Genomic DNA, 27,336 nt, shown 5'->3' with positions numbered 1-27,336 from the left:
GGAGGGGGTGGGGGTGGAGAAGCAAATGTGCACTTCTCCTATGTGCCCTGGCCAGGAATCGAACCCGGGTCCCCCGCACGCCAGGCCGACGCTCTACCGCTGAGCCAACCGGCCAGGGCCTACAACTGTTTTATGAACCCTATTACCATGTAAGCAGTTTTAGAAAAGCCAAAGTTACAAACCAAGGAAGGAAATGAGAGTATTCTATTGTGTGGGCTGACCAGGCAGTGGCTCAGTGGATAAGGAGTCGGATTGGGATGTAGAGGATCCAGATTCGAAACCCTGAGAGGTCCCTGGCTTGAGCGTGAAACCATAGACATGACTCCATGGTCACTGGCTTGGGCGCAAAGGTCACTGGCTTGAAGCTCAAGGTCGCTGGCTTGATCAAAGGGCCACTAGTTCTGCTGTAGCCCCTGGTCAAGGCACATACGAGAAGCAATCACTGAACAACTAAGGTGCCCCAAAGAAGAATTGATGCTTCTTATCCCTCTCCCTTCCTGTCTGTCTGTTCCTATCTGTTCCTCTCTCTGTTTTCTCTGTCCCTCTCTCTGTCTCTGTCACACACACAAAAAGAAAATATTCTATTGTGTGAAATTTTGGGGGTTTGCTCAGTGTCATGAGAAACTGCACTGCTTTCTATTCTGTGATATTTCTAGTTGAGAATAGAAGCAGCCAATCTCTGTGCCCCAAGTGAGAAAGAGAAGTTGTCATTCGCTGCAGTGACTGTCAGTCCTCCCGGTAAAAAGACAGAGGCAGTCCACTTTATGCCCAAGGAATTTCACATCCACGGACTTTGTGAACTGGTCTCTCATTGTGGGCCTGGTCTAAGGTGAGGGAAGTTCAGTGTTTGGGATTTGAGAAGAAAGAAATAAAAAGAAAACCTGGTCAGCAGAGGACTGAGAAACCAGTGATAGTTAACTAATCCTGTCTTGAGTCATAATGAAAAAGGATTTACTTTTAAGACTATTTTGACTGTTACATTGAAGTCTTGAACATTTCACCTCTGCTTATAAACCAGAACCAATCAATTGATTAATTTCGGTTTGATAAGAAGAAGGGGGTCACCCTGATTTCCCCCTCGGCCTAGAATTCCCCCCCACGTGCGTCATCAGAGCACAGGCGTGGAGCTGTGTGTGCACGCGGACGTCCACCCTGAGCCAGGACTGCAGCTGCCCCGAGGGTGGACGGGGTCATCTGGAAACAGGGCCGGTAACGATCTATCCCTTCCTTCCTCTCCTTTCTCATTGACAACTGTGGAGAATTACAACTGTGGGTGCTTTTAATTCTCGTGAGAAGTGGTCTAAGGTTTCGGATGAAAGGCCAGAATGCCCCTGTTGCAGAGAACCTGAGTTTAAACTGGTTTAAAACTGGAATATTAACTAGGATCTGTCGCCACCTAGAGGCCAACAGTGGAATCTAGACTTGAAGAAAGAATCTGTCACAAATAGGTAATACTCCAATATTCTTTTTTTTTAATTTTTTATTCAAAAAATTAAATTTGACAAAGTGTCATCAATCAAGAAAAGTACATAGGTTTCAGGCAGACATTTGTATATCAGTTGAACTGAGGATTATGTTGTCTACCCATCGCTCAGACTCAAATCATTTTCTGTCACCGTATATTTGTCCATCTTTATTTTCTTCCCTTTTTCCACCTCCACCCCCTTGTCCCCTCCCGTAAGCACTTCACTTTTATCTATGTCCATGAGTCTCCGTTTTATATCCCATTTATGTGTGAAATTATATAGTCCTTAGCTTTTTTTGACTGATTTATTTCACTCAGTATAACATTCTCAGGGTCCATCTGTGTTGTCGTAAATGGCAATAGGTCACCATTTCTTGTGGCTGAGTGGTGTTCCAGTGTATATATGGACCACATCTTCTTTATCCAACCCTTTATTGAAGGGCAATTGATTGGTTTCCATGTCTTGGCCACTGGGAATGATGCTGCGATGAACATGGGTGGGGGGTGTACCAATGTCTTTGAGTTTTTTTGGTAGATACCCAGTAGAGGGATTGCTGGGTCATATGTTATTTCTATTATTAATTTTTTGAGGAACCACCATCCTTTCTTCCATAATGGCTGTACCAGTCTACACTCCCATCAGCAGTGGATGAGGGTTCCTTCTTCTCCACAGCCTCTACCACACTTGCTATCACCTGTCTTGTTGATAAGAGCTAATCTAACAGGTGTGAGGCGGTATCTCATTGTAGTTTGATTTGCATTTCTCTCAGACTAGTGAAGATGAGCATCTTTTCATATATCTGTTTGCTGTTTATGTGTCTTCTTGGGAGAAGTGTCTGTTCAGGTCCTCTCCCCATTTTTTCATTGGCGTGCTTGCCTGTTTGTAGAGCTGTATGAGTTCTTTATATCAGGTCTACTGGAAAGTTCTGTCTCTTTCCATCACAACAAGTTTCGACATGTAAGCACATGTTTATTTGGCGCATGTGTGCCTCTCTATTTTTATCACTTAATGTATACATACTGACGTAGCAAATTAACTATTCAATAAAACAAAGTTGATTCACATTAGTCTTATGTGTGAAGCCTTAGTGTACCCATAGCTACTGATAAAGTTCATTTACGCCACTGTATTTGATATGAATTTCAACAAGGAAGAAATGCTACAGAAGCATGTAGAAATTTATTGAAAGTGTTTGGTGAAGGTACAGTTTCTGACAGGGCATGCAGAAGATGGTTCGAAAAATTCGAAACAGGTGATTTCGACCTTTCTGATAAGCCACGTTCTGGGTGACCATCTTTGATTGATGATGTTGTTAAGACCATGTTGGAGCAAGATCCTTTTCTGACAACATCAGAGATAGCAGAAAGGTTTAATTCAGCTCAGCAAACCATTTCGGATCATATTCAGAAGATAGGATTGGTGTGGAAATATTCAAGATGGGTGCCACATGAATTAAGTCAGAAGAATTTGGATGATCGAGTCGTCATATGCACATCTCTGCTTGCTCGGAACAAAATCGAGCCCTTCTTGAATTGGATGAGAACTGGGGATGAAAAGTGGATTACCTACGAAAACATTGTAAGGAAAAGGGCATATTATGAACCCGGAAAACCTAGCCCTTCCACCTCTAAACCAAATTTGACTCTGAATAAGAGAATGTTGTGTATATGGTGGGACATTTGAGGACCAATACATTATGAGCTTTTAAAACCGAACAAAAAGCTCAATTCGGAGAAGTATTGTCAGCAACTGGATAATTTAAAGACAGCAGTCCAAGAAAAGAGGCCGGCGATGTTCAATAGGAAGAACATCATGCTGCATCATGATAATGCCAGGCCACATGCTGCTTTGGGGACTCGTCAAAAAATTGCAGAACTAGGCTGGGAAATTCTGTTGCATCCACCATATTCCCTGGACTTAGCACCCTCCGACTATCACTTGTTTTTGTCCTTACAAAATTTTTTGAAGGGCAAAAAATTCAAAAATGAAGAAGATATCAAACAAGCACTGGTTCAATTTTTTGCATCAAAAGATAAAACATTTTTCAAAAATGGGATATACAAATTGCCCTCACGCTGGCAAGCAATCATTCATAATAATGGCAATTATAGTATTTAATAAAGTTTACTGACGGTAAGAAAAATTTGTATTTTGTTTTATTCCAAAAACCAACAGAACTTTCAGGTAGACCATATATATTTTAGATATTAAGCCCTTATCGGACCTGTTGTTTATAAATGTCATCTCCCATTTGTTTGGCTGTATTTTTGTTTTGTTGTCAATTTCTTTTGCTGTGCAGAAGCTTTTTCGTTGATATAGTCTCACTCATTCATTGTCCCTCTAATTTCCCCTGCCTTAGGGGTCAAATTCATAAATTGTTCTCTATGGCCATGGTCCATAGTCTAGTACCTATGTTTTCTTCTACGTAATTTATTGTTTCATATCTTCTATTTAGGTCTTTGATCCATTTTGAATGAATTTTTGTGCAGGGGTAGTCAGGTTTCATTCTATTGCATGTGACTTTCCAATTTTACAAAGAATCTTAAAAGCAGGAAAAGAATGACGATTAGTTACCTAAAGATCCATTTGGCCTGACCTGTGGTGGCGCAGTGGATAAAGCATTGACCTGGAAATGCTGAGGTTGCCGGTTCGAAACCCTGGGCTTGCCTGGTCAAGGCACATATGGGAGTTGATGCTTCCAGCTCCTCCCCCCTTCTCTCTCTCTGTCTCTTCCTCTCCTCTCTAAAATGAATAAATAAAAAAAATAAAAATAAAAAAAAAGATCCATCTGCATTGCTGCAAATGTTAAGGCTTTCTTCTTTTTTATGGCTTAGTAACACTTAGAACTCCCCCTTCTGGAACCAGGTGCCCGGCTGGGAGCAGCCACGCCCAGCAGAGAACCCCGTGGAGGTGCCTGAGGCCACCGGGTGAACAGCCCCAGGGAGCTCCCAGCTGAGAGCCTGCACCAGCTGCAGCCCCATCAGGGTGACTCTTGACTGTACTGGACCAGTCAGGCTTCCAGTGACTGCAGCCCAGCCCATGTCACACGGGGCAGGTGACACACTTAGACCTAGTGTGGCACAGTCTTCTACTTCTGGGATAAGAGTGAACTCAGGCACATCCTCTAAGACCCCTTCTCTCCTCCAACACTTCAGGGGGTCAAGAAAGGGTCCACACACTGGAAACAAGACACAACCACCAACCACCCCAAACCTCCTCATCCCCATCGACAGAGCCCAAGTGAGAGCCCCAGACCCCTGCCCCTCCCACCTCCCTCTCTCACACTCACCACCATCTGCCCTGAACCCACCAGGATGAACCTCGTTCTCTCCTTTCCCCTGTCTGTCTCAGTCACCCCTGGTCCCCCAAACATCCTGCACGCTCATCTCCACAGGCTCCGTGCACCCCTACTCTGTCTCCCCTCACACCCCCTCCCAGCTCCTGAAACCTTCCCACTGTGTCCCCCGGAGGTCTCAGCCCAGGATCAGCCAAATCCACACAGTCCTCCCAGGGTGTTCCTGCACCTGCAGCTCTGACAGGGACCTGGGTCTCCCTGAGGACACGGCTCCCTCTGAAGTCCTGCCATGGGGTGTCTCCCCTCCCACAGACCTTGTGTCCTGGGCCTGGAGGTGGGTGGGTCCTTCTCCTCAACTGCTTTGACTTTTCCCTTCTCTCCTTCCTAATATCCCCTAATCCATCATCAGATGAGAGCCCCCACTCCCCTCATTGTAGGTAATTCCTGGGGACCCCCATTTCTTTTAGCTCCTGTCTCCCTGTCACCCTCCTCAGAGTGCCACCTCCTAGACCTCAGTGATTTCAACATAATCAGATGTGGAAGGATGAACATTGGTCCCTGTTGGGCGGATAAAATGTATTATGCTCACTTTGTTAAAGATAACACGAGGAGGCAGTCGCCCAGGTGATATTAATGTGTGTTGGGGTGGGCTAGGGGCAAGCAGAATCCTTGTAGCCTTGGTTTTGGGATTAAGCCTGTCCCACCCTTTTTGGTGTGAGGTAGTACAATCCTATCATGCCTCAGAGAAGTGACTTTGTATTAGAGACTTCCCTGTTATGTATATTGGATTAAGGGTTTGGATTTCTACACTATAAAATGGGGACGGAACGAGAGTTTGCTCTCTTGGTTCCTGAGGTTAGCATGAGAGAGCAGAGAGAGTAGAGCCAGCAGCTAAAGGAGGCCACGTGGAGGAGGCCAGGAGAAGCAGCCAAGATGGCGGAGTGCTGAGTGAGATGCCAGTTTGTGTAGAGTTTGTATCTGGGATAAGGAAGGAGATGGGGAACTGAGGAGAATAAGGCTAGTGAGCTAGAAACCTTTGATTCTAGGAAACTCGATAAGTCAGTGGCTTTGTGAGCACTGAGTGTGACTGGGTTTTGGAGCCCAGTGTGTATTTTTTACTTGCCCGCCGGGTGCAAGCTAGGATTAAAGGCTATGGCCCATCAGTTTTTGGCTCCGCTGTTTCTTTACCGACTGTCCGAATCCAATGAGCACCTGCATGGGCCAGGCTGCTGTGATAGTGGCCCTGGCCACGGCTACTGGCTTTACAGTCCCCAAAGATGTCCAGCCTGGATCCTTGCAGCCTGTGGACAGGCTTCCTTACATGGCAACGGGACTTGGTGATGTAATGAAGGTTAAGGACCTTAGGACAGGGAGACCATCCTGGATCACCTGGCTGGACAATCACGTCACATAAACCTAAAAGCAGAGAGGTTTCTCTGGCTGGAGTCAGAGATGCTGCAGGAGAGATGAGGGTGAGGGGAGGCAGAGAGGACCCACGTGGGGGAAGGATTGTGTGTGCTGTGGGGGCCACGTCCCAGGACTGAAGACATCCTCTGGGAGCTCAGGGTAGCTCCAGCGGACACCCAGCAAGGAAACAGGGACTCAGTCCCACATTCGCAAGAACCTAAGTTCAGACAACCAAGTGAACGAGCTTGGCAGTGGATTCTTCCAGAGCCCCAGTGAGGGGCAGAGACCTGCTGACCCCTTAATCCTAGTCCAGTGAGGACATGTTTGATGTATAACCTACACAACAATGAGATAATAAAGGGCTGCTGTTTAAAGCCACTCGGTTTGTGGTCACTTTACAGCAGGGACAGAACACACACAGCAGAGGATGCTCAGTCCCTGGCTCCTCACTTCCCTGAGCTCCTCTCCTCCATCACCTTCTGCTCTGCTCTTCCTGGGCCCCCTCCCTTGTCATCCCCTAGACTTGTCATTGCCAATAACCCAGCCCTCCCACAGTCTCCACGCCATGCTTCCCATGCTCTGCCCTCCATCTCCCTACTCACCCCGCAGGGCGGCCTAAGCTCTGGAAACACTGGTGCGATTATTTGATCACATGTTGTAATGTAATATCAGCAAACCATTCATCACAAATGTGCCTGTTTCCCAGGCCCGAGACCACCCTGTGCTACATCACCTCCCACAATCCTTTGTGCCCACTGGGATCCCAGGTTATTATCCTACCATCTAGTCACCGTCCCTCACCCCTTGATGTCCTCTCCTCCCTCCTCACTCATCTTCAATTCCATGAGACAGCATTTCAATCCCTCCCTTAATCTCCCTTGCCTTGTCACCCTTGCTTGAAAAAACTACACAGCTGGGAATTCTACCTCTGCCCTCCCTGCACCTGCCCCGTGCAGCTACAGGAGGCTGGAGAACAGCACAGCCTCCTGGACACTCTCACATTATCATCATGACCCAGACCACAAGGGGGTCCACACTGCTGCCCACAATCATCCTGTCCCTGCACGGCTCCCTCAGTCTCCCCCATCCTCTGCTCAAACACCCACCCTCCTTCCCCATCTCATTACTGCCAGTGGCCTTGTTTCCTGCTTCACTGAGGAAACTGAACACATTAGAAGACGATTATTACAGATTTCCAACACCATCTACTTGGAGACGTCACCACAGGTGAGCTGTCCACACTCCCAGCCAGAGCCGTCCCTCTGCTGGTGCTCGAGGCCTCATCCCTTCTCGTCTACGTAAAGGTGCTGGTCCAGCAGTTCTTCCCTTTTCCTCTCTTGTCATTCTTTCCTCCACTAGGTCACATGGCAGCGTGAGAATGCACACCCAGACCTCAGCCTGAGGGAGCATAACTGACCGATGGCCCCGCTGCTGTGCTCTCAGATCTGCTGCCCCATTTGCTCTGGGACCTCACTTCTCACAGGTTCCTTCCTGTCTAAGACCGAGAACAGCAGGGAAACTGAGGCAGGACCATTGCCCCTCTGAAGGCTGACTTAGGCTCCAGGCTCCCTGACACCATCTCTGAACTCTCCTTACTCCACCCTGGATCTGGGACGCCTCCAGCCAACCTCCCTTCTCTCTCTCCATCATTTGGATCAGTGGTCCCCAACCCCTGGGCCACGGACCGGTGCCCATCCGTGGGCCATTTGGTACCAGTTCGCAGAAAAAGAATAGACAACTTACATTATTTCTGTTTTATTTATATTTAAGTCTGAACGATGTTTTATTTTAAAAAAATGACTCTGTTACATCCCTCTAAGACTCACTCTTGACGCTTGTCTCAGTCATGTGATACATTTATCCGTCCCGCCCTAAAGGCCGGTCAGTGAAAATATTTTCTGACATTAAACCAGTCCGTGGCCCAAAAAAGATTGTGGACCACTTATCTGGATGACCGCACTGAGCACTTGTAACTTCTAGGACATACATGCTCCTGTTGAAATGCTCAGTGACACAGGGCTTCCCTGGGCTTCTCTGTATTGAGGACGTGGGGGACTCGCAGACGAACTCAGGGCTACGGAATGAAGATCATTTCACAATGTAACAATCCCGAGTCACAGGCACACTGTGTGGGAAGTAGAATTCAGGAGCTCTGTGAGTCTGACTGCAGTGCTGGGTAGACACATTTCTGTACCAAGGAGTCAAAATCATTTCTTTACAGATCAGCTTCCTGATGTTCAGGGTTCCCAAGACTGTGCTCCCCACTGGGGTTCACAGACAACAGGGAGACTGGTCTCTGAGAATTTCCATCCCGTGTTTTCAGACACAGCTCCTCCAGGGTTAAGAGAAACCCTGTCCCTCCACCTCTATTCCCAGGGTGAGCTCACTCTCTGATATCAAAGTTCCTGGGGTGAGTTTTCTTCTAGAAGAGTCCAGGGGGAGAGATAAGGGGTGGGAGGCAGGGAGTCCATTTCAGGGGAAGGGATTCCGGGAAGAGAAGAGGAGGAAGGGTCGGGGCCTAGCCTGGGGGTCTCTCCCTGGTGTCCTCACACAGCCCCTGGGCCAGGACACAGAGAGACAGGGTGACAAAGAGCTCTCCGCGCAGGAGGAGGGGACAGGGCACAGTCCCGGGTCCCCAGGCCTGGCTCTCAGGGTCTCAGCCCGAGGGCGGAGTCTGGGCGGGGAAGGTTAGTGTTGGGGAGTCCCCATCACCCCGGGTTTCACTTCTGCTTCTGACAACCTGTGTCGGGTCCTCCTTCCTGGATACTCATGATGAGTCCTCAGATGTCACTCCCATTGGGTGACCGGTTTCTAGAGAAGCCAATCAGTCTCCCCGTCGTTCCCGGTTATAAGGTCTCCGCGGACCCGCCCGACACAGATTGTCCCCAGATCCTGAGAATTCGCGTCATGGGGTCCCCAACCCTCCTCCTGCTGCTCTCGGGGTCCCTGGTCCTGACCCCGACCTGGGCGGGTGAGTGCGGGTCGGGAGGGAACGGCCTCTGCGGGGAGGAGCGAGGGGACCCGGCGGGGGCGCAGGACCCCGGGGAGACGCGTGTCCACCGCCCCGTCCTGACCCCTGCTCTGTCCCGGCCCCTTTTCCGTCTCCCGGACCCGAGCCGGGTAAGGGTCGCGAGTGTCAGAACCTCTCCGTCGCCAGGTTCCCACTCGATGAGATATTTCCTCACCGCCGTGTCCCGGCCCGGCCGCGGGGAGCCCCGGTTCATCGAAGTCGGCTACGTGGACGACACGGAGTTCGTGCGGTTCGACAGCGACGCCGCGAGTCTGAGGATGGAGCCGCGGGCGCCGTGGATGGAGCAGCCGTGGGTGGAGCAGGAGCACCCGCAGTATTGGGACCGCGAGACGCGGCGCGCCAAGAGCAACGCACAGATTAACCGAGTGAACCTGAACACCCTGCGCGGCTACTACAACCAGAGCGAGGACGGTGAGCCACGCGGGCGGGTCCCGGTCACGACCCCATCCCCACGGACGGGCCGGGGTCGCCCGAGTGTCCGGGTCCGAGCTCCACCCGAGACCGCGGGACCCCTCACCCCACCCGGGAGGAGCCCGCGGGGACTTTGACCCGGTTTCGTTTTCGGTTTCGGTTTAATCCCCGCGGTCGGGGCGGGGTCAGGGTCTCACACCCTCCAGGAGATGTACGGCTGCGAAATGGACCGGGACGGGCGCCTCCTCCGCGGGTACAGTCAGTTCGCCTACGACGGTACCGACTACCTCGCCCTGAACGAGGACCTGCGCTCCTGGACCGCGGCCGATGCGGCGGCTCAGATCTCCCGGCGCAAGTTGGAGGAGGCCGGTTACGCGGAGCATCACAGGAGCTACCTGGAGGGCAGGTGTATGGAGGGGCTCCGCCTTTACCTGGAAAAGGGGAAGGAGACACTGCAGCGCGCAGGTACCAGGGCCGCGGGGCTCCCTCCTCTCCCCTCGGGCTGCGGCTCCTACACGGAGACAGGAAATGGACCGGGGTCAGAACACCCTCCTTTGGGTCGGGACATTGAGTCCCCTGGGTTTTCAGATCCGAGAACAGACAGCGCCTCTCCCTTCTCTCAGGGACAATTAGGTGCAGTCTCTCCGGGATGGAGGGGAGACCAACCCTGAACTAACCCATCAGCGGTTCCCCTTGACCCTGGCAGTGGCCCCGGGACCCCACGGGGACTTTCTCCCTCAGGCCTTGTTCTCTGTCCCCCACCCAGTGTGTCTGAGGTCTGACCCCGGCTTTTCTGGTTCATTTGGCCTCCACCCATGTCCGGACCAGAAATCCCTCTTCTCCCCTCAGAGACCTGCCTCCTACCCTGGGCTGTGTGATTCTGACTCTAGAACTTTCCAGACACTAAGACATCATCCCAGGTGCCTCTGTCCAGGCTGGTGTCTGGGTTTTGTACTCCCTCCCCCACCCCAGCTGTCCTGTCCACTCTCAGGATGGTCACAGGAGTGCTGCTGGAGTGTCCCATGAGGGATGAAAAGTTTCTGAATTTCTCACCTTTCTCCTCAGACCCCCCAAAGACACACGTGACCCACCACCCCATCTCTGACCGTGAGGTCACCCTGAGGTGCTGGGCCCTGGGCTTCTACCCTGCGGAGATCACCCTGACCTGGCAGCGTGACGGGCAGGACCTGACCCAGGACATGGAGTTTGTGGAGACCAGGCCTGCGGGGGACGGGAGCTTCCAGAAGTGGGCGGCCGTGGCTGTGCCCCCTGGAGAGGAGCAGAGCTACACGTGCCATGTGCAGCACGAGGGGCTGCCTGAGCCCCTGACCCTGAGATGGGGTGAGGAGGAGACGTGGGCACAGAGCCTCTTCTCAGGGAGCAGGGGCCTCTGGAGGACTTCAGCAGGGTCAGGGCTGTGGCCGGGGGTCAGGGCTCTCACCTTCCCTTCCCTTTCCAGAGCCTCCTCAGGCCACCATCCCCACTGTGGTCATCGTTGCTGTCCTGGTCCTCCTTGGAGCTGTGGTCACTGGAGCTGTGGTGGGGGCTGTGATGTGGAGGAGGAGGCGCTCAGGTAAGGAAGGGTGGGGTCTGAGTTTCTTGTCCCACAGGGGGTTCCAAGCCCAGGAAGAAGTGTGTCCACTTCATTAATGGGATGTACTGTCCCCACACATGTGCTTGCCCAGTCTGGGGCTGTTTGCTAACACTGACTCTTTAGTGAGGCACGTGTGAACATTAGGGACAGATTTATCACCTTGATGAGTCTGTGATTGGGACCTGGTCCCCAACAGTCACAGGTCAGAGGGGAGGGTCCTGCTGAGGACAGACCTTCAGAAGGATGGGTGGTCCAGTCCCCACACATATAATTTCCTCAGGTTTCCTGATCCTGCCCTGGGTCTGTAGTCACAGTTCTGGAAACTTCTCTGGGGTCCAGGACTAGGGGTTCCTTTAGGCCCTCATGGCCCTGCCTCCTCCCTGGTCTCTCATGGGATGTTTTCTTCCCACAGGTGGAAAAGGAGGGAGCTACAATCAGGCTGCCAGTGAGTATGGAGGGGGTGACCCCTGAGACCCTGTGACAGTGCAGACAGGAGCCATGGGGGACCCCACTCCCCATAGTTCCTCCTTTAGTCTCCTGTCCTGGGGGCTCTGACCAAGTCCTGTTGTGTTCTACCTCAGGCAGTGACAGTGCCCAGGGCTCTGATGTGTCTCTCACGGCTTCTAAAGGTGAGACCCTGATGGGAGGAGTTGGGACAGAGGGAACAGGACTGGGTGATGGGGATTCTCTGGGACATTTTGAGCACATGGTGAACTATTAAGAATGTCACCAGTTACAGCCACTGACCTGAATTTGTTTGTGATTATTTTCTTCTACAGCGTGAGACAGCTGCGTTGTCGGGGACTGAGTGACGGAAGATGCTTCACACACACACACACACACACACACACACACACACACACACCCCAAACCAATTTGTGACTTCAGGAACCTCTCACTTCTCTCTCTGCAAAGGGCATCTGAACGTGTCTGCATTCCTATCAGCATAGTGTGAAGAGGAGGGAGACTGGCCCACCCCTGCCCCCATGTCCCCTCCCCACACTTCCCTGTCCAGCAGAGGGGGGCTGGGCCTCCCCATCCCTGTCTGTACTTCGTGGAGCACTGAGCTGCAGCTTCTTACTCCCTTATTGAAATAAAACTCTGGGTGTGAATTTGTATTATCGGTTCTTGCTGTGGGGGTTGCTGGGTTAATTAAAAGAGAGGACCTTAAAGTTTGAGAAGAAATGAATGGGAGCACTGAGAACTTTCCAGAACCCGTGTGTCTGCTGTGCTGAGTCTGTTGCAGGGACAGGAGAGGCTGTGAGGACCGATTGTGGTCAGGCCTGTGCCCAGTCGGCGCTCAGGGCACTGTGGGACTTTGACGTGGTCACTCCTCAGCTGGGTCACCTCTCTGCTCCTTTGTCCTCATCTCTTCAGTAGAACTTGTCCCACCAGGACCTGTGATCACAGGGACTCAAGTGTCACCCAGGCCTTGTAACTTGTCCTAATAAAGGACCCCTCCAGCCTGACCAGGTGGTGGCGCAGTGGATAGAGCGTCGGACTGGGATGCGGAAGGACCCAGGTTCGAGACCCCGAGGTCGCCAGCTTGAGCGCGGGCTCATCTGGTTTGAGCAAAGAGCTCACCAGCTTAGACCCAAGGTCGCTGGCTCCAGCAGGGGGTTACTCGGTCTGCTGAAGGCCCGCGGTCAAGGCACATGTGAGAAAGCAATCAATGAACAACTAAGAAGTCGCAACGCGCAAGGAGAAACTGATGATTGATGCTTCTCATCTCTCTCCGTTCCTCTCTGTCTGTCCCTGTCTATCTCTGCCTCTGTAAAAAAAAAAAAAAAAAAAAAAAAAAAGACCCCTCCAGCTCTGTGAGCTCCGATGGCATCATATGGTTGGTCAGCTGAGGCTCAGGCCTGGGTCCTACTATTACCCCCGTATCCTGGGTCTTTATTTGTTGTTTCTTTGTTTCTGTGGGACAATGTGACTGCTTTTGTTCTTGTTAGGAGTTCCAGTCTCACTGTCCTCTGGGTGTCCCTGTCTGACAGCAGCAGGTGATGACTTGTCTGTCATTGTCCCGCAGAGCTAAGGGGGTCCCTGCACACAGGGTCTGTGGTGTCGAGAGAAGAATTTTCAGACGCATCCTGCTCTTTCCTCCTTTGGGGGCTTGATGGTTCTCTCCTTCTTTTCTAAACCTTCTCAAAACAAAAGCAGACATAAAAAAAAACAAAAACAAAAAAAAAACACAGGCTCTGGAATCAGCAGAGAGGAGGGATTCCTCAGCTTAGAGAAGTCCCTGCTGGAATTCTCTCTGCCCGCCCGCCCTCCCCTGCCCCGTGCTCCAGGGCTGGCTCAGTGCAGACTCTGGGACGTGCAGAGTGGGGTCCACTGTAGATTTAGGGGGAGCAGCCTGGGAAAGTGCAGGTGCATTGGGGTCAGTGTGAGGGCACCTTGTGCTGCAGCCGCCACAGGACAGCTGTGCTCTGAGGCCCCATCAATAGAGACACGTCTCTAGTGCAGGGAGCTGCCCCCCACAGACCACTCAGGAACCACGACTGGTTGTGTGCAGACGTGTGACACTGTTGTTCACGTGGGGACATCACTGAAGTCAGGTCAGGAACACTGCTGGCCTTGGGAGCCTGTGTCGTGTGGGGAGAGACAGGTGTGTATGAGCGCAGTGAACAGGGAGGTGTCTGTCAGAAGGGGGAGGTGTCCTGGGAAAACCCAGTGGGGAAGGCGACCCCGAGCGTGGGCTGTGGGGACAGGAAGACGGCTATGTGATCTGGGGGGTCAGTGTGGGTCTCACTGGGAAGGTGGCCTTGAGGAAAGATGTGAAGGACATGAGGAATTGTCCACGAGGGTGTGTGGAGGAGTTCTGTCCAGGCAGGAATGTCCAGTGCTAATGGAGGCCTGCGTGGGAATCCACAGAGGCCTGGCCACACCCCGTGGGCCTGACGACGTTAGAGGACACGGGCTGTCCTCTGAGGTGGGAGCCGTGCTTTGTAGCAGGAGAGGGACATGGTCTGACGTCCCCTTCATTTGTTATTTTATTTTATTACTTTTTAGCGAGATAGGGATGGACAGACAGGAAGGGAGAGAGATGAGAAGCATCAACTCATAGTTGCTGCACCTTAGTTATTTATTGATTACTTTCTTATATGTTCCTTGACTGGGAGGGAGGGGCTATAGCCAAGCCCGTGACACCTAGCTCAAGCTGGGGACCTTGGGCTTCAAGCCACTGACCTTTGGGGTCAACCCCGAGTGACCATGGGTCATGTGTATGATCCCACACTCAAGCCAGATGAGCCCAGGTTCAAACCAGTGATCTCTGGGTTTTGAACCTGGGTCCTTAGCGTCCCAGGCCGACGCTCTCTCCACTGCGCCACGACCTGGTCAGGTGGACGTCCCCTTTGAAGGGTAGCTGTGGCTGCTGTGCTGAGAACAGACGTGGAGGCGAGGGGGGCAGTGGGGAGCAGTGGGGTCTGTGCAGGCTCCAGGCTGGAGGTGCTTCCACGGGGTGAGCGGTGGACGTAGTGGGCGTGGTGGGATCTGGTTCCTTCTGAGGATGGACTTTACACAGTGGTGGGATTCAGCCGGTTCACACCAGTTCTGCAGAACCGATACTTAATTTTTTGTTGATTTCCATGGATGGGCATTAAAATGACACTTGTCATCAGGGTTCTCTCTTAAGGTGGGCGCCTGGGCAGCTGCCCCATGTGGACATCACAGATTTACATTCCTTACTCTTTTATAATGTTCATTTGCACAAAAGTGTATTCTAAGTGCCCTTAGTAATGTTCATTCCATCCATAGGTGAAAAATGTTTGACAGAACTATGCTTGAAATATGTATTTCTTCATTTCATAAAACTCATTATTCCTTTCATAATATTATACATTTTAATTCGCTCACATTTGTTACTTCAGTAAACAAACATATAAGGTCCAGAGAAAAAGTGCAAACAACCAGGGGTGACAAGCTGTCATTTGTTTCAGCTTTGTGCTGCTCCCCAAATTCCCCTGAGGTATTATATGTGTGCTGGTGTTACCTGATGAAGAACAATATGAAAATATCTTAAATAAAAGTTTTATTGTTTTTTGTCAGGTGTTATTTAATATTTTTCATTAATATTTTTAAAAAATTTTATACTACCATAAGACATGATGACATTGGATCATTTACAACAAAATGATGGGATCTTGATAACATTATACAGAGTGAAATAAGTAAATCAGAGAAAAACAAAAATAAAAAATAAAAAAACAAAATTTAGAACACACACACAAAAAAATTTTTATACTGTACTCTAGTTTTCCATATCTCTTTTATCATTCTTATTTAAGTATTAAATGCATGAAATAAACTGCCTTTCAGTATATTGTTTGTTTAACATATATATATATATATATATATATATATATATATATTCCCCCCCCCCCCAGAAACAGAGTCAGAGAGAGGGATAGACAGGGACAGACAGACAGGAACGGAGAGATGAGAAGCATCAATCATTAGTTTTTAGTTGCACATTGTGACACCTCAGTTGTTCATTGATTGCCTTCTCATATTTGCCTTGAATGCAGGCCTTCAGCAGACCAAGTAACCCCTTGCTTGAGCCAGCGATCTGGGTCCAAGCTGGTGAGCTTTTGTTCAAACCAGATGAGCCCGCGCTCAAGTTGGCAACCTCGGGGTTTCGAACCTGGGTCCTCGGCATCCCAGTTTGATGCTCTATCCCCTGCACCACTGCCTGGTCAGGCTGTTTAATTTTTTAAAAATATTTTTTTATTTATTCATTTTAGAGGGTGGAGAGAAGGAGAGAGAGAGAGAACAAAAAGAGAAGAGGGGAGCAGAAAGCATCAACTCCCATATGTTCCTTGACCAAGCAAGCCCAGGGTTTTGAACCGGACACCTCAGCATTTCCAGGTTGACGCTTTATCCACTGAGTCACCACAGGTCAGGCCAGTATATTGCTTTTTATACTTAAAACAGTCATTAGGGCAGAGAACCAGTTGTTAAATTATTTGAATCCCACCACTGACTTTACAGCTTCCCAATGGGTTGATCTGGGGTGAGAGAGAGGAGTCAAGGTCCCCAAACATCTCAGGACACAGTAGACAGACGCTGTCAGTGGAGATGGGGAGGCTCTGGAAGGAGCATATCTGAGGGGACATCACAGGCGTTCATTGTAACAGATGTTGGAGCTGAGACGTCTGTTAGAAATACAAGAGAGCCTGACCAGGCGGTGGCGCAGTGGATGGAGTGTCAGACTGGGATGTGGAGGACCCAGGTTCGAGACCCCAAGGTTGCTGTCATGAATGCGGGCTCACCAGCTGGAGTGCGGGATCATGGACGTGACCCCATGGTCGCTGGCTTGAGCCCAGGGGTCGCTGGCTTGAGCAGGGGGTACTCACTCCGCTGCAGCCCCCTGGTCTGGCATATGTGGGAGCGCAATCAATGAGCAACTAAGGAGACTAAGGAGCCGCGATGAGGGGTTGATTCTTCTCATCTCTCTCCCTTCCTGTCTATCTGTCCCTATCTGTCCCTCTCTCTGTCTCTGTCACAAAAAAAAATTTAAAAAAGAAGAAAGAAATAGAAGAGAGTCGTCCGATTGGCAGTTGGACAGAAAAAACCAGAGATGAGGAGAGATGGCGGCTGGAGAAATGGATGTCAATGGGAAAGACTGTAAAGAAAGAATTAACAGCAGTTTTGTAGACATTCTGCTTCCCTCCAACCACACCCAGTCTATTCCAGGTGAGTTCACTAACCCTCCCGGAAGACGCCTGCTCTTCTGCACAGTATTCAGGAGAATGAGGGTATACAGGGAAAGCCAAACAATGAATAAGGGGGAAAGAAATAGGAAAATCACATTTAAGAAAGCAGATGTGAAAATCCTGAGGAAATTCAGCAGACTGTATCTATCACTGCTCTATGAAGCAACTATCTTGACCAAGTTAGGTATTCCAGGAATATAAGAGTATTTAAACTTGAAATGTCTTAATGAAATCCACTACTTCATTAAGACTGAAAAAGACAGGGTTGATGGTATCTTACTGTGTAGAAATCACTACAGATGAAATCAGTGCTCCGTCTGACTCTCACTTCTTAGTCATGTTCACATTTAAGGACCCAGGAGACTCGATTAGCCCCTCCCTGCTAGCAGGATAATCTCTTATTCCAAGGTCATGCCTTTAATGTCACCCTCAAAGGCCCTCTTGCTGAGCATGGTGACAGTCACAGGCCCAGGGATTAGGGCTTGGACGTATTCCTGTGGCTGTTATTCTGCGACCACAGCTGCATGGTGACTGAATGAGGAGGTTTAACATGAGTCTAGTTCAAGTCCAGAGGGGAGAAGAGAGCACATGGAGGGGGCACGGTGTGGGGAGACTATGGCTCAGGACTAAGGAAACATTGCAGAGATCCACACAGACTCATGTTTCACTGGAGCATCAGACACAGAGACAGATGCTGACCTTAAAGCAGCCACAGAAGGAAACAGGTCACCTGGAAGGAACTGCAGGTAGAAGGTGGCTCAGTCCCCCTGTCAGGAGTGGTGGTCAGAGGACAGGGCAATGTGGTCATCATAGACTGAGGGACAACCAATATCAAAGTAGGAATTTGGGATGGGAAACTGACCTTTCAAGTACAGGAGTAAAAAGAGATGTTTTCAAATAAGTATAACTGAATCTCTTAGCAAAATACCTGCTCTAAATATATTGACAGTGTCATAGAAACATGTAAGAAAGAAGAAAAGCAGAAAACCAATTGATAATGATAGATCCATATAAATGAACACAGCCTTTATACAATATTAATAATGTCGGGTTCAAAACACATAAAAAAGATAAAGTACCATGTTGTGCTACAGTTTCTTTGCCTATATCCCACCACACTGAGGTGATATCATCCTCGAAAGCTGAGAGATAGTTTTATTCAGGTGCCATTTCTTATACACAGTACCCAGAATAAAGTAGGTACTTAGTCAATGTTCCTAAATGAATGTGTTTCCTGGACGTCCTTAGAAGACCAGGAATCATGATGTACAAGTACAATTTTAAATAGGCTGAAGGTGGTGGCCTAGAAAACTTCGAAGGTCCATTTTTACTCAGAACAATGGAAAAACTAGCAAAAACTCTCAGAATCAACTTTATCAGAACTCTGGAACTTTCTGTTGTGACCTGTCCAGTGGATCCTTACAGGATGGATGTAAAGGTCTTATCTTCACCTTTTATAACTCAGAACTCTCTCAGGGTAAAGAATGAACTAGGCAAAGACCATGTGCAAAAACTATTTCATGTCAAGGAACCAGCAGCTGTCTCTGGACAAAAACATCAGCTGGGGCAAATAATGGATGTGGAGAAAGCCTGGGAGACAGAGCTGGGGAGGGAGGAGCCACAGGCAGTAAGTGTTGTGAGGACTCTCACATCTTCCTGGAATCTAGATGCTTCTGTGTATCATCAATGTGCAAAGAGTCATCAAGACTCAACCACCACAGGAGGGCACATGCAGTGCAGACAGGAACACACCTGGACCAGCCGGCTCAGGTGAGCAGGTGACCAGGAAGACGGCAACACTAGACCCCCCACAGAGCACTTACTACATAAGGCCACTCTATCAAGATGCAAGACAGAGCAGCTCTACCTAAGGGATACATAGAAACAGAGACAGGGAGGCAGCTACAGTGAGGAGATCAATAAACACGTCTCAAGAGAAGAACAGAAAGAAAAAAACCTGATTACAATGAAGACAAGCAATGAACCAGATGCAAAGTTCAAAATACTGGTTCTATGGATGCTCAGTGGACTTAGGGGAAGAGCGTGTGAACTCAGTGAGAACTTACACAGAGAGACAGAAATCAGTCAAAAGAACCAGTGGGAAATTAGGAACACAGTAACTGAAATGAAGAATACATTGGATGGAGTCAACAGAGGATGAGACGAAGCAGAGAATCAAGTCAGCAATTTGGAACAGAAGTTAGCAAAAAACACCCAGTCAGAACAGCAAAAAGCAAAATAGAATTAAGAAAAAATGAGATGTTTAAGAGACCTCTGGGACATCATCAAGTATAAAAACATTGACATCACTGGGGTACCAGAAAGGAGAGAGAGAGCAAGGTGTTGAGAAACCTATTTGAAGAAATGACTGAAAACTTTCTTAGCCTAGAGAAGGAAATAGACATACCATCCAGGAAGCCCAGAGAGTCCCAAACAAGATAAACCCAGAGCCGTCCTCACAAACACATCATAATTAAAATGCTAAAAGTTAAAAATAAATTATTAAAATTTTTTATTTAGAAAATTAAATTTAACAGGGTGACATTAATCAATAAGAGTCCTTAGGTTTCAGGTAAACATTTCTATAGCATTTGAACTGTTGATTATGTTGTCTACCCATCACCCAAAGTCAAATCATTTTCTGTCACCGTATATTTGTCCCTCTTTACTCCCTTCTCCCCTCCCCCTCTCCCAGAGTCCCCTCCCCTGGTAATGACTTCACTTTTATCTGTGTCCATGAGTCTCAGTTTTATATCCCACCCTGTGTGAAAACATATAGTTCTTAGCTTTTTCTGATTTACTTATTTCACTCAGGATAATGTTCTGCAGGTTCATCCGTGCTGTCGTAACGGCAATGTGTCATCATGTCTTATGCTGAGTGGTGTCCCAGTGGGCCACATCTTCTTTATCCAATTCTCTATCAAGGGACACTTTCATTGTTTCCATGTGTTGGCCACTGTGAATAATGCTGTGATGAAGCATGTGGGGGGGGGGGTGCATGGGTCTTTATGTAACAATGTTTACAAATTTTTAAGGTAGATATCCAATAGGGAAATTTTTTGGTCATAAGGTAGCTCTTCATTTTTTGAGGAACCACCCTGCTTTCTTCCATACTGGCTGCACCAGTTACATCCCACCAGCAGTGAGTGAGGTTTTCTTTTTCTCCACAGACTCTCCCCCAGTTCTTATTACCTGTCTTGATTTTTTTTTTTGTTTCTTTGTTTTTGTTATTTTGTTTTTGTATTTTTCTGAAGTGAGAAGCGGGGAGGCAGAGACAGATTCTCGCATGCACCCTACCGGGATCCACCCGGCATGCCCACCAGGGGGCGATGCTCTGCCCATCCGGGGCATCGCTCTGTTGCGACCAGAGCCACTCTAGCGCCTGGGGCAGAGGCCAAGGAGCCATCCTCAGTGCCCGGGCCAACATTGCTCCAATGGAGCCTTGGCTGCAGGAGGGGAAGAGAGACACAGAGAGGAAGGAGAGGGGGAGGGGTGGAGAAGCAGATGGGCGCTTCTCCTGTGTGCCCTGGCCGGGAATCGAACCTGGGACTTCTGCACACAACGTTGACGCTCTACTACTGAGCCCACCGGCCAGGGCCTCCCCGACTCTTCTTTGAGGAGAAGAGGTTGGCCCAGGCATGCTGGAAAGCCCCTTTCCCCTCCACCCCCCTCCCCAGCCCGAACACTAGAATAGAATTCATGAGAGGCGGCCGCTAGGGCGGAAGGATCCGTCTGGGGCATCGCTCACACCAGATCCCGGGGTTTCCAGCCCCCGGCGGCAGCATCACCCCTCTCCCTTCTCGCCCTTGCAGAGGAAGCTCCAGGAGGAGAGGCAGCCATCGTGGCCGAGTTCGAGCAGGGCCACCAGTTCCTGCGGGAGCGGGAGCAGCGGCTGCTGGACCAGCTGACCAGGCTGGAGCAGGAGCTGGCGGAGGGCAGGGAGGAGGACCAGGCCCCGGGCGGCAGGGAGCTCGCCCGGCTGACGCTCCTCATCTCCGAGCTGGAGGGCAGAGCACAGCAGCCGGCTGCCGAGCTCATGCAGGTGAGACCTCTTCCCCGGGGGGCAGGGAGCCTGGGCACCAGGGCGTCGGTCCCCCGGGGAGCCACTCCCGCTGGGGACCTCGGTTTCCTCCTCGGACACAACGGGGCTGATCATCCTGCCCCCAAGCTCCTGTCCCAGTGGTGACTTGGACATCAGATGAGATGACTGGCCTGCGGACACTTCCAAAAGGAAGCGTTCTGCCTAACCAGGCGGTGGCACGGTGGACAGAGCATCGACCTGGGAGGCTGAGGTCCTAGGTTCGAAACCCCGAGGTTCCGGCTTGAGCGAGGGCTCATCCAGTTTGAGTGTGGGATCATAGACATGACCCTGAGTTTATTGTCTTGAGCCCAAAGGTCTCTCTGACTTGAGCCCAAGGTCGCTGGCTTGAGCAAGGGGTCACTCGCTCTGCTGTAACCCCCTGGTCAAGGCACATATGAGAAAGCAATCAATGAACAACTAAGGTGCCACCAAGAAGAGTTGATGCTTCTCATCTCTCCCTTCCTGTCTCTCCTCCCCCCTCTCTTGCTAACAACAACAACAAAAAAAAAGTAGTTTTTCTACAAAAAGTGTTTAAGGATATGAGAGTGGAAGGAAGGTTACTAGTATTTTCAGGACTGTCTTCCTCCCTGGTCCTGACCATCACGAGCCTGCCTTCTGACCAGGCTCCGGCAGAGAGCCGTCCGTGGACGCTGTCCGTGGTCCTGGGGGTGAAGTTGCTCTAGAGGTGGGGGTGGCCCAGGGGGGGTCCCCAAAGGTAGGGTGGGGAGGCCGTCTCTGGGAGGAGGGAATGTCTAGGACCGGAGAACAGGTTGCTAAGTTGCAATGCAGTAGAGCTCTGCCCTGCAGAGCCCTCCCCCCAGAGAAGACCCCCCCCAGCTGAGAAGGGCTCGCAGCCTGTGGAGTGGAGGGGCGTGCCCAGTCTTCCTGCTCTGGGGGGGGCAGGGGAGGGCCCACGGATGGTCTCCACCTGCAGGGTGTGGGGGGCTGGGCCTGCCTGTCAGCAGCAGAAACGCTACCCCAGGCCCGTGGCCGGGCACAGAGCTCACAGACAGGTGGCACCTGGGACGTGACAGGGCACAGAGCTCACAGACAGGTGGCACCCGGGACGTGACAGGGCACAGACCTCACAGACAGGTGGCACCCAGGAGCTGACAGGGCACAGACCTCACAGACAGGTGGCACCCGGGACGTGACAGGACACAGACCTCACAGACAGGTGGCACCCAGGACGTGTCAGGACACAGACCTCACAGACAGGTGGCACCCGGGACGTGTCAGGACACAGACCTCACAGACAGGTGGCACCCGGGACGTGACAGGACACAGACCTCACAGACAGGTGGCACCCGGGACGTGTCAGGACACAGACCTCACAGACAGGTGGCACCCGGGACGTGACAGGACACAGACCTCACAGACAGGTGGCACCCAGGACATGACAGGGCACAGACCTCACAGACAGGTGGCACCCAGGAGCTGACAGGGCACAGACCTCACAGACAGGTGGCACCCGGGACGTGACAGGGCACAGACCTCACAGACAGGTGGCACCCGGGACGTGACAGGGCACAGGCCTCACAGACAGGTGGCACCGGGGACATGACAGGGCACAGACCTCAGGTGGCTCCAGCCTGCGCTCTGTCCCTGTGACTGGCAGTCAGGACTGAGGACTAGCAGGGATTTTTAGAACCCCCCCCCCCTCAGTGCAGCCCCCGTGCTGATGGACTCGCTGAGGACCAGAGAGGGGGGGGAGGGGGCTGTCCCAGGCTATGGGGGGGGTCAGGTGTCCGTCAGAGCCCCGCCCCCACTGTCCTCATCCCCAGGGCTCTCTCTGCTGCGTCCTTTGCTCTCGTTGTGTCCAGTGTGTGTCTCTGGCTCCGTCCAGCCTCCAGGTGTCATTCTGTTCCCTGAACGTCTCTCCAGGTTCTGACGGGGCCACTTGCTGCCGCCCCTCCCCCCTCTCTCCCTCCCCCTTCAGGGAGGAGCGCCCTCCCCTCCCCCTCGTCTGCAGCCTTTGCGCGGAGCAGGGGGACATGGCGGTGTGGGCGGGGCAGGCGAGCAGGTGTGTGCGCCCCGAGGGGAGCCTCTCACCGCTTCACCCCAAGGAGCTCCGTGGCCGGTAGAGGCCCAGCCGTCTGTGCCTTCGGACGGAAGACGGACGTCCCTGGGGGCGGGTGGGGGGAGAGGGAGGGCTGGGTGTCGCCTTAGAAACCAGCACAGGAAATGTCCTGGCGGTGGGTTCTGTCCGTGTGGGTTCCGATTCTGCTGCAGAGGAACCGGACCGCCGGCTCCTTCACTGTCAGTAATGTTTTCCCGGAGGTGAGTGGACTGTCCGTGGACAGGAAGAATGAGGTCCTAATGAGATAGGGGCTCGATCTACTGTCGGGTAAAGAACTCGGGCGAGAGGGGGCAGCAGGACAAGAGATGTCATCACGGACGTTTAGACAAAGGGCGGGGAAAGGAAGGGAGCTCTCCGGAGCGGGGATTTCACGACAGTGTTAAAGGGACAGAGATACGAGCGGCCATAAGAGACATGGCCATCTTCCAGGCCAGCCCTGGACGAACAGACAGACCTTGCCGGTTGGATGGCTGCTCACTCCTCTTCCTCTGTGTTGGTCACCATCCTTGCCGGTGAAGAGCCCCTTCGTGACTGCTCCTGGCGGTGCCCAGCCATGTGCCCGCTGGACAGCAGCCCTAGGAGTCTGGCCGCAGGTGGCCTGGGACTGCCCAGGCTCCCCTCTGTGTCCTGTGAAAGAAGGGTCCCTGCACCTGTCTCTGGGTCCCAGCTCTGGGCCACTCGCCACCTCCATCCCGTAGAGGGCTCAGCGCCCGTGGGTCGGCCCTTGTACAGCGCCCGTCTCTGCAGACTCCACGCTCTGCCTCGGCCGTTACCCGGACCTCAAGCGGCTGCGGCTGGCTTGTGTTGAGGGACAGATGAGAACGATTTGCCAGAAACTCCGCCGTCCCTGGGCAGCGGCTTCCTGGCCGAGTGGGTGTGGCTCTGAGCTCAGAACTGCCCGCTGCAGGGCCCCCTTTTTCCCGAGACTTTTGGGGACTGTTACAGGCAGTGACCGACAGCCCATTCCATTTGGTTCGCAAGCACTTGCGTGATCCTGTAACGGTGTGTGTTACATGGAGAGCTTGCTGTCAGCTTCCCCTGTACGAGGTCAGCTCTATGAGGTTGAGGTTTGCACAGCACTGTTTTGTTTTGTTTGCTTGTTTGTTTTACTGCTGTGCCCCAGGCTTCTAGAGCGGAGCCGGGCATGTAGGAAGCAATTAATATTTGTGAGTGAGCGAAAGGCAGGCAGAATGTAATGCAGACGTCACGGAGGCTCTAGACTCACAGAAGGAAATAACCAGCATCCCACAGGGACCCCTTCCTGGGGCACCCTGTCCCCACACAGACATGACAGCACCGTCCTTCCTCCAGCTCGGGCCACAGTGCCCTTGACCGTCCACAGCTGTGCGGGCGGGTCTGTGTAGACACGTGTGGCTCTCTGTCTCGGCCGCTGCGGCTGCAGGCTGTTCTCACTGTCAGCTGGCCCCCAGCACGGCCTCCAGACGGGCCGTGTTCACGGGGCCTCCCTCAGCCCGGGCTCTCAAGGACCATCACCATGTCCAGAATTCAGCCAAGAGAAGAGAGGAAGGAGGAGAAGGCAGTTTCCTTTCTTTTTTAAGGGACACGACCCTCAAATTGTCGTCATTGCCTCCTCCTACATCCTGTTGACGAGCTTGGTCTCGTGTCCAGACCCCGGTTACCAGGGAACCTGGAGAGTGCAGTTTCTTGCTGGGTCCTGTTATTAAAAAGGAGAAGGGGACCCTGGACACAGGAAGATGCTTCGTCACAGCCACAGGGAAGCGGAGGCGTGTGGCACCCCCACCTGAAACCCGTGGGTGGTTATACTGCTGTGCACGGAACTCCGTGTAAATGCCACCCACGCCCTTCCACCCACTGCCACCTGGCCTGCCGCCTTTGCCGAGGGCTCTCCACCTGCCCGTCCTCTCCCTGGCCTGCACACTGCCCTCCACACCTGAGCCCACGGGCCATCGCCTCAGACCCGCTGGCCCTGCCCTCTCTGTCCCCACCGGCCCTGTCTGCTCTGTCACTGCTGTGTCTGCTGTTTTATCCACGAGAACGCCGCTGCGGAAGGAAGGGGCTGCGTCCTCTCTCTAGAGCGGTGTTGCTGCAGGGCGTGAGGTCTGACTCACACTGACCCTGTGCTTTCTCCCTCCAGGACAGCAGAGACTTCCTGAACAGGTGAGAGTGTCCTCTGTGGAGTCTGCCTCACCCCCACCCCATGTCCTCCCCGTTCCCTGACCACGTCCATTTGAATGAAGGGAGTGAAAGGTGCCCACAGCCCTCAGTTCCCCCCGGAAAAGGTGCCCACAGTCCCCCCAGGAAAGGTACTCACAGCCCACAGTCCTTCTTCCCCCCCCCCCCAGGAAGTTAGAATGCAACCTTGAACCAGGACTTGCTGTCCATTGGAACAAGTCCTCTGGGGTCCCAGCCCCGTGGCCCTGTGTTACGGGGCATAATCACCCTTTTCCCTCCCCCTTCCGGCTTGTCGTGAGGGTTGAGGGAAACACGGGGACAGAGAAGCTATGTTTGTCATCGTCTCAGGGATCCACGGAATAAGTTCTGGATTGAGAAACCCAGTGCCCAGGTGACTAAGAGGAAGACAGGAGAATTCTCAGATAAGCTTGTGTGTCTTTTTGTTTTTATTCATTTAATAAATACTTACTAAGCATTAACCACATGTCAGCCCCTGTGCTAGGTGCTAGAGACAGTGGTGAACATGATCACATTATGCCCCATGGAACTTAACATCCTCAGTGGATGCTGTGAGACTCATGAAAAAAAGACTTTTGCAAACTTCAGAGAACTGATACCATTAGGAAGTGCTGCTCCCCCTCAGTGTTCCCCAACGTGGTTAATGGCATCACCCTCCAACCACTGTCCAGCTATAAACTTAAGAATTGTTCTTGCCTGACCAGTGGTGGCGCAGTGGATAAAGCGTCGACCTGGAAATGCTGAGGTAGCCGGTTCGAAACCCTTGGCTTGCCTGGTCAAGGCACATATGGGAGTTGATGCTTTCAGCTCCTCCCCCCCTTCTCTCTCTCTGTTTCTCTCTCCCTCTCTCTCTCTCTCCTCTCTAAAAAATGAATAAATAAAATTAAAAAAAAAAATTGTTCTCAGCTCCTGCCTGTCCCTCACCGGCCCCAGTTCTAATCTACCACCAGCCTCTTCTGACTCTGCTTTAGCCCTTTCAGTGGTGAGGGTTTTAATGAAAATAGTAATTAGTTCCAGTTCCAGTTTTATTAACCTAAAATCATGTTTGTTTGATCACCAATTTATAGAAACAAGAAGAATGAACATTTGCCCTTTTTCAATGTTGCCTTATACATTTTTACAATAAATCGATCGCTCTCTGGAGGGTCAGAAGGCACGAGGACGTCCATGAACGTTCGTGCTGCTCAGAGGTTAGAAAAGTCTGACACGTGTCACTTCTCACCTTCTGTTCCATGCTCCTACACCGGGTGCTTTGCTGCTACTTGATTAATCACAAGTGTCCGTATAATAATGACAACGGCAAGCCTTTGCTGATCACGAACCATAGACAGGCGTTGTGCTAACAGTTTTGCATGCATAACATAATTTAACCCAATAAATAGATACCAGCACCCCTATTTCCAGGGGGGAGTCTGGGGTGCAGAGTGGGCTCCCAAGGCGCACAGGGCTAGTGAGACAGCTCAGCACACACCCCCATCCCTGAGACTCTACCCCGTCTGTTCCTGGATCCCTGCCCTGCCCCCGCCTGGTCGGTCTGCACTGCCTTCCTGCTGCTGCTGGAGTGTCCTTCCAACGTGCAAGCCTCTTGAAAGCCCTTTCAATCACCTCTGAAACTGCAGAAACAACTAGCGCCAGACCAGAAGACCACAGGAGCACTGGCCTCCAGTGGGAGAGGAAGTGAAGTGATGCCCTCCTCTGCCGTCCTGCAGGGGGCAGAGCGTTCCCCGTGCAGACTGGAGAGAACAGTGACTAATGACCATGAACAACGGAGGGTCCTGACTAAGAGTCGTCCAAGGAAGAAGCCAGAGACAGCAAACTGACCCTGCTCTCCATCCCAGAGCTTCAGCTGGAGTCCAGGCCACAAACATGACTGCATCCGCTTCTCTCTGGTCTCTGGGCTCCCTGCTCCCCTCCTCCCTTCACCACCCGTCTGTTTCCCAAAAAGCAGCCAGATGGTGTTTTTAAAACTATTACCAGTGATTAGAACACACTCCTGGATAACACCCTCCAACAGCCCCCCATCCACTTGAAATAAAATCAAAACTCTACCAGGAAGTTCAAGGTCCTCTCCCTGACCCCTTA

General features: G+C 51.6%; 1 protein-coding gene across 1 annotated transcript; it reads left to right on the top strand.

Moving 5' to 3' along the window:
- Positions 1-8,672: 8,672 nt before the first annotated feature.
- Positions 8,673-12,319, top strand: LOC136387864 (patr class I histocompatibility antigen, A-126 alpha chain-like). Its single transcript, XM_066359974.1, has 8 exons — positions 8,673-9,139; positions 9,326-9,610; positions 9,800-10,075; positions 10,676-10,951; positions 11,070-11,183; positions 11,617-11,649; positions 11,786-11,833; positions 11,984-12,319. The coding sequence occupies exons 1-8, from the start codon at positions 8,938-8,940 to the stop codon at positions 11,986-11,988; spliced, it is 1,239 nt and encodes a 412-aa protein (XP_066216071.1). The 5' UTR covers positions 8,673-8,937; the 3' UTR covers positions 11,989-12,319.
- Positions 12,320-27,336: the final 15,017 nt, after the last annotated feature.

Source organism: Saccopteryx leptura, chromosome 1, assembly GCF_036850995.1.
Source record: "Saccopteryx leptura isolate mSacLep1 chromosome 1, mSacLep1_pri_phased_curated, whole genome shotgun sequence".
Lineage (NCBI taxonomy): Eukaryota > Metazoa > Chordata > Mammalia > Chiroptera > Emballonuridae > Saccopteryx > Saccopteryx leptura.
Note: the sequence above shows the minus strand (reverse complement) of the source record. Positions and strands in the feature narration are given on the sequence as shown.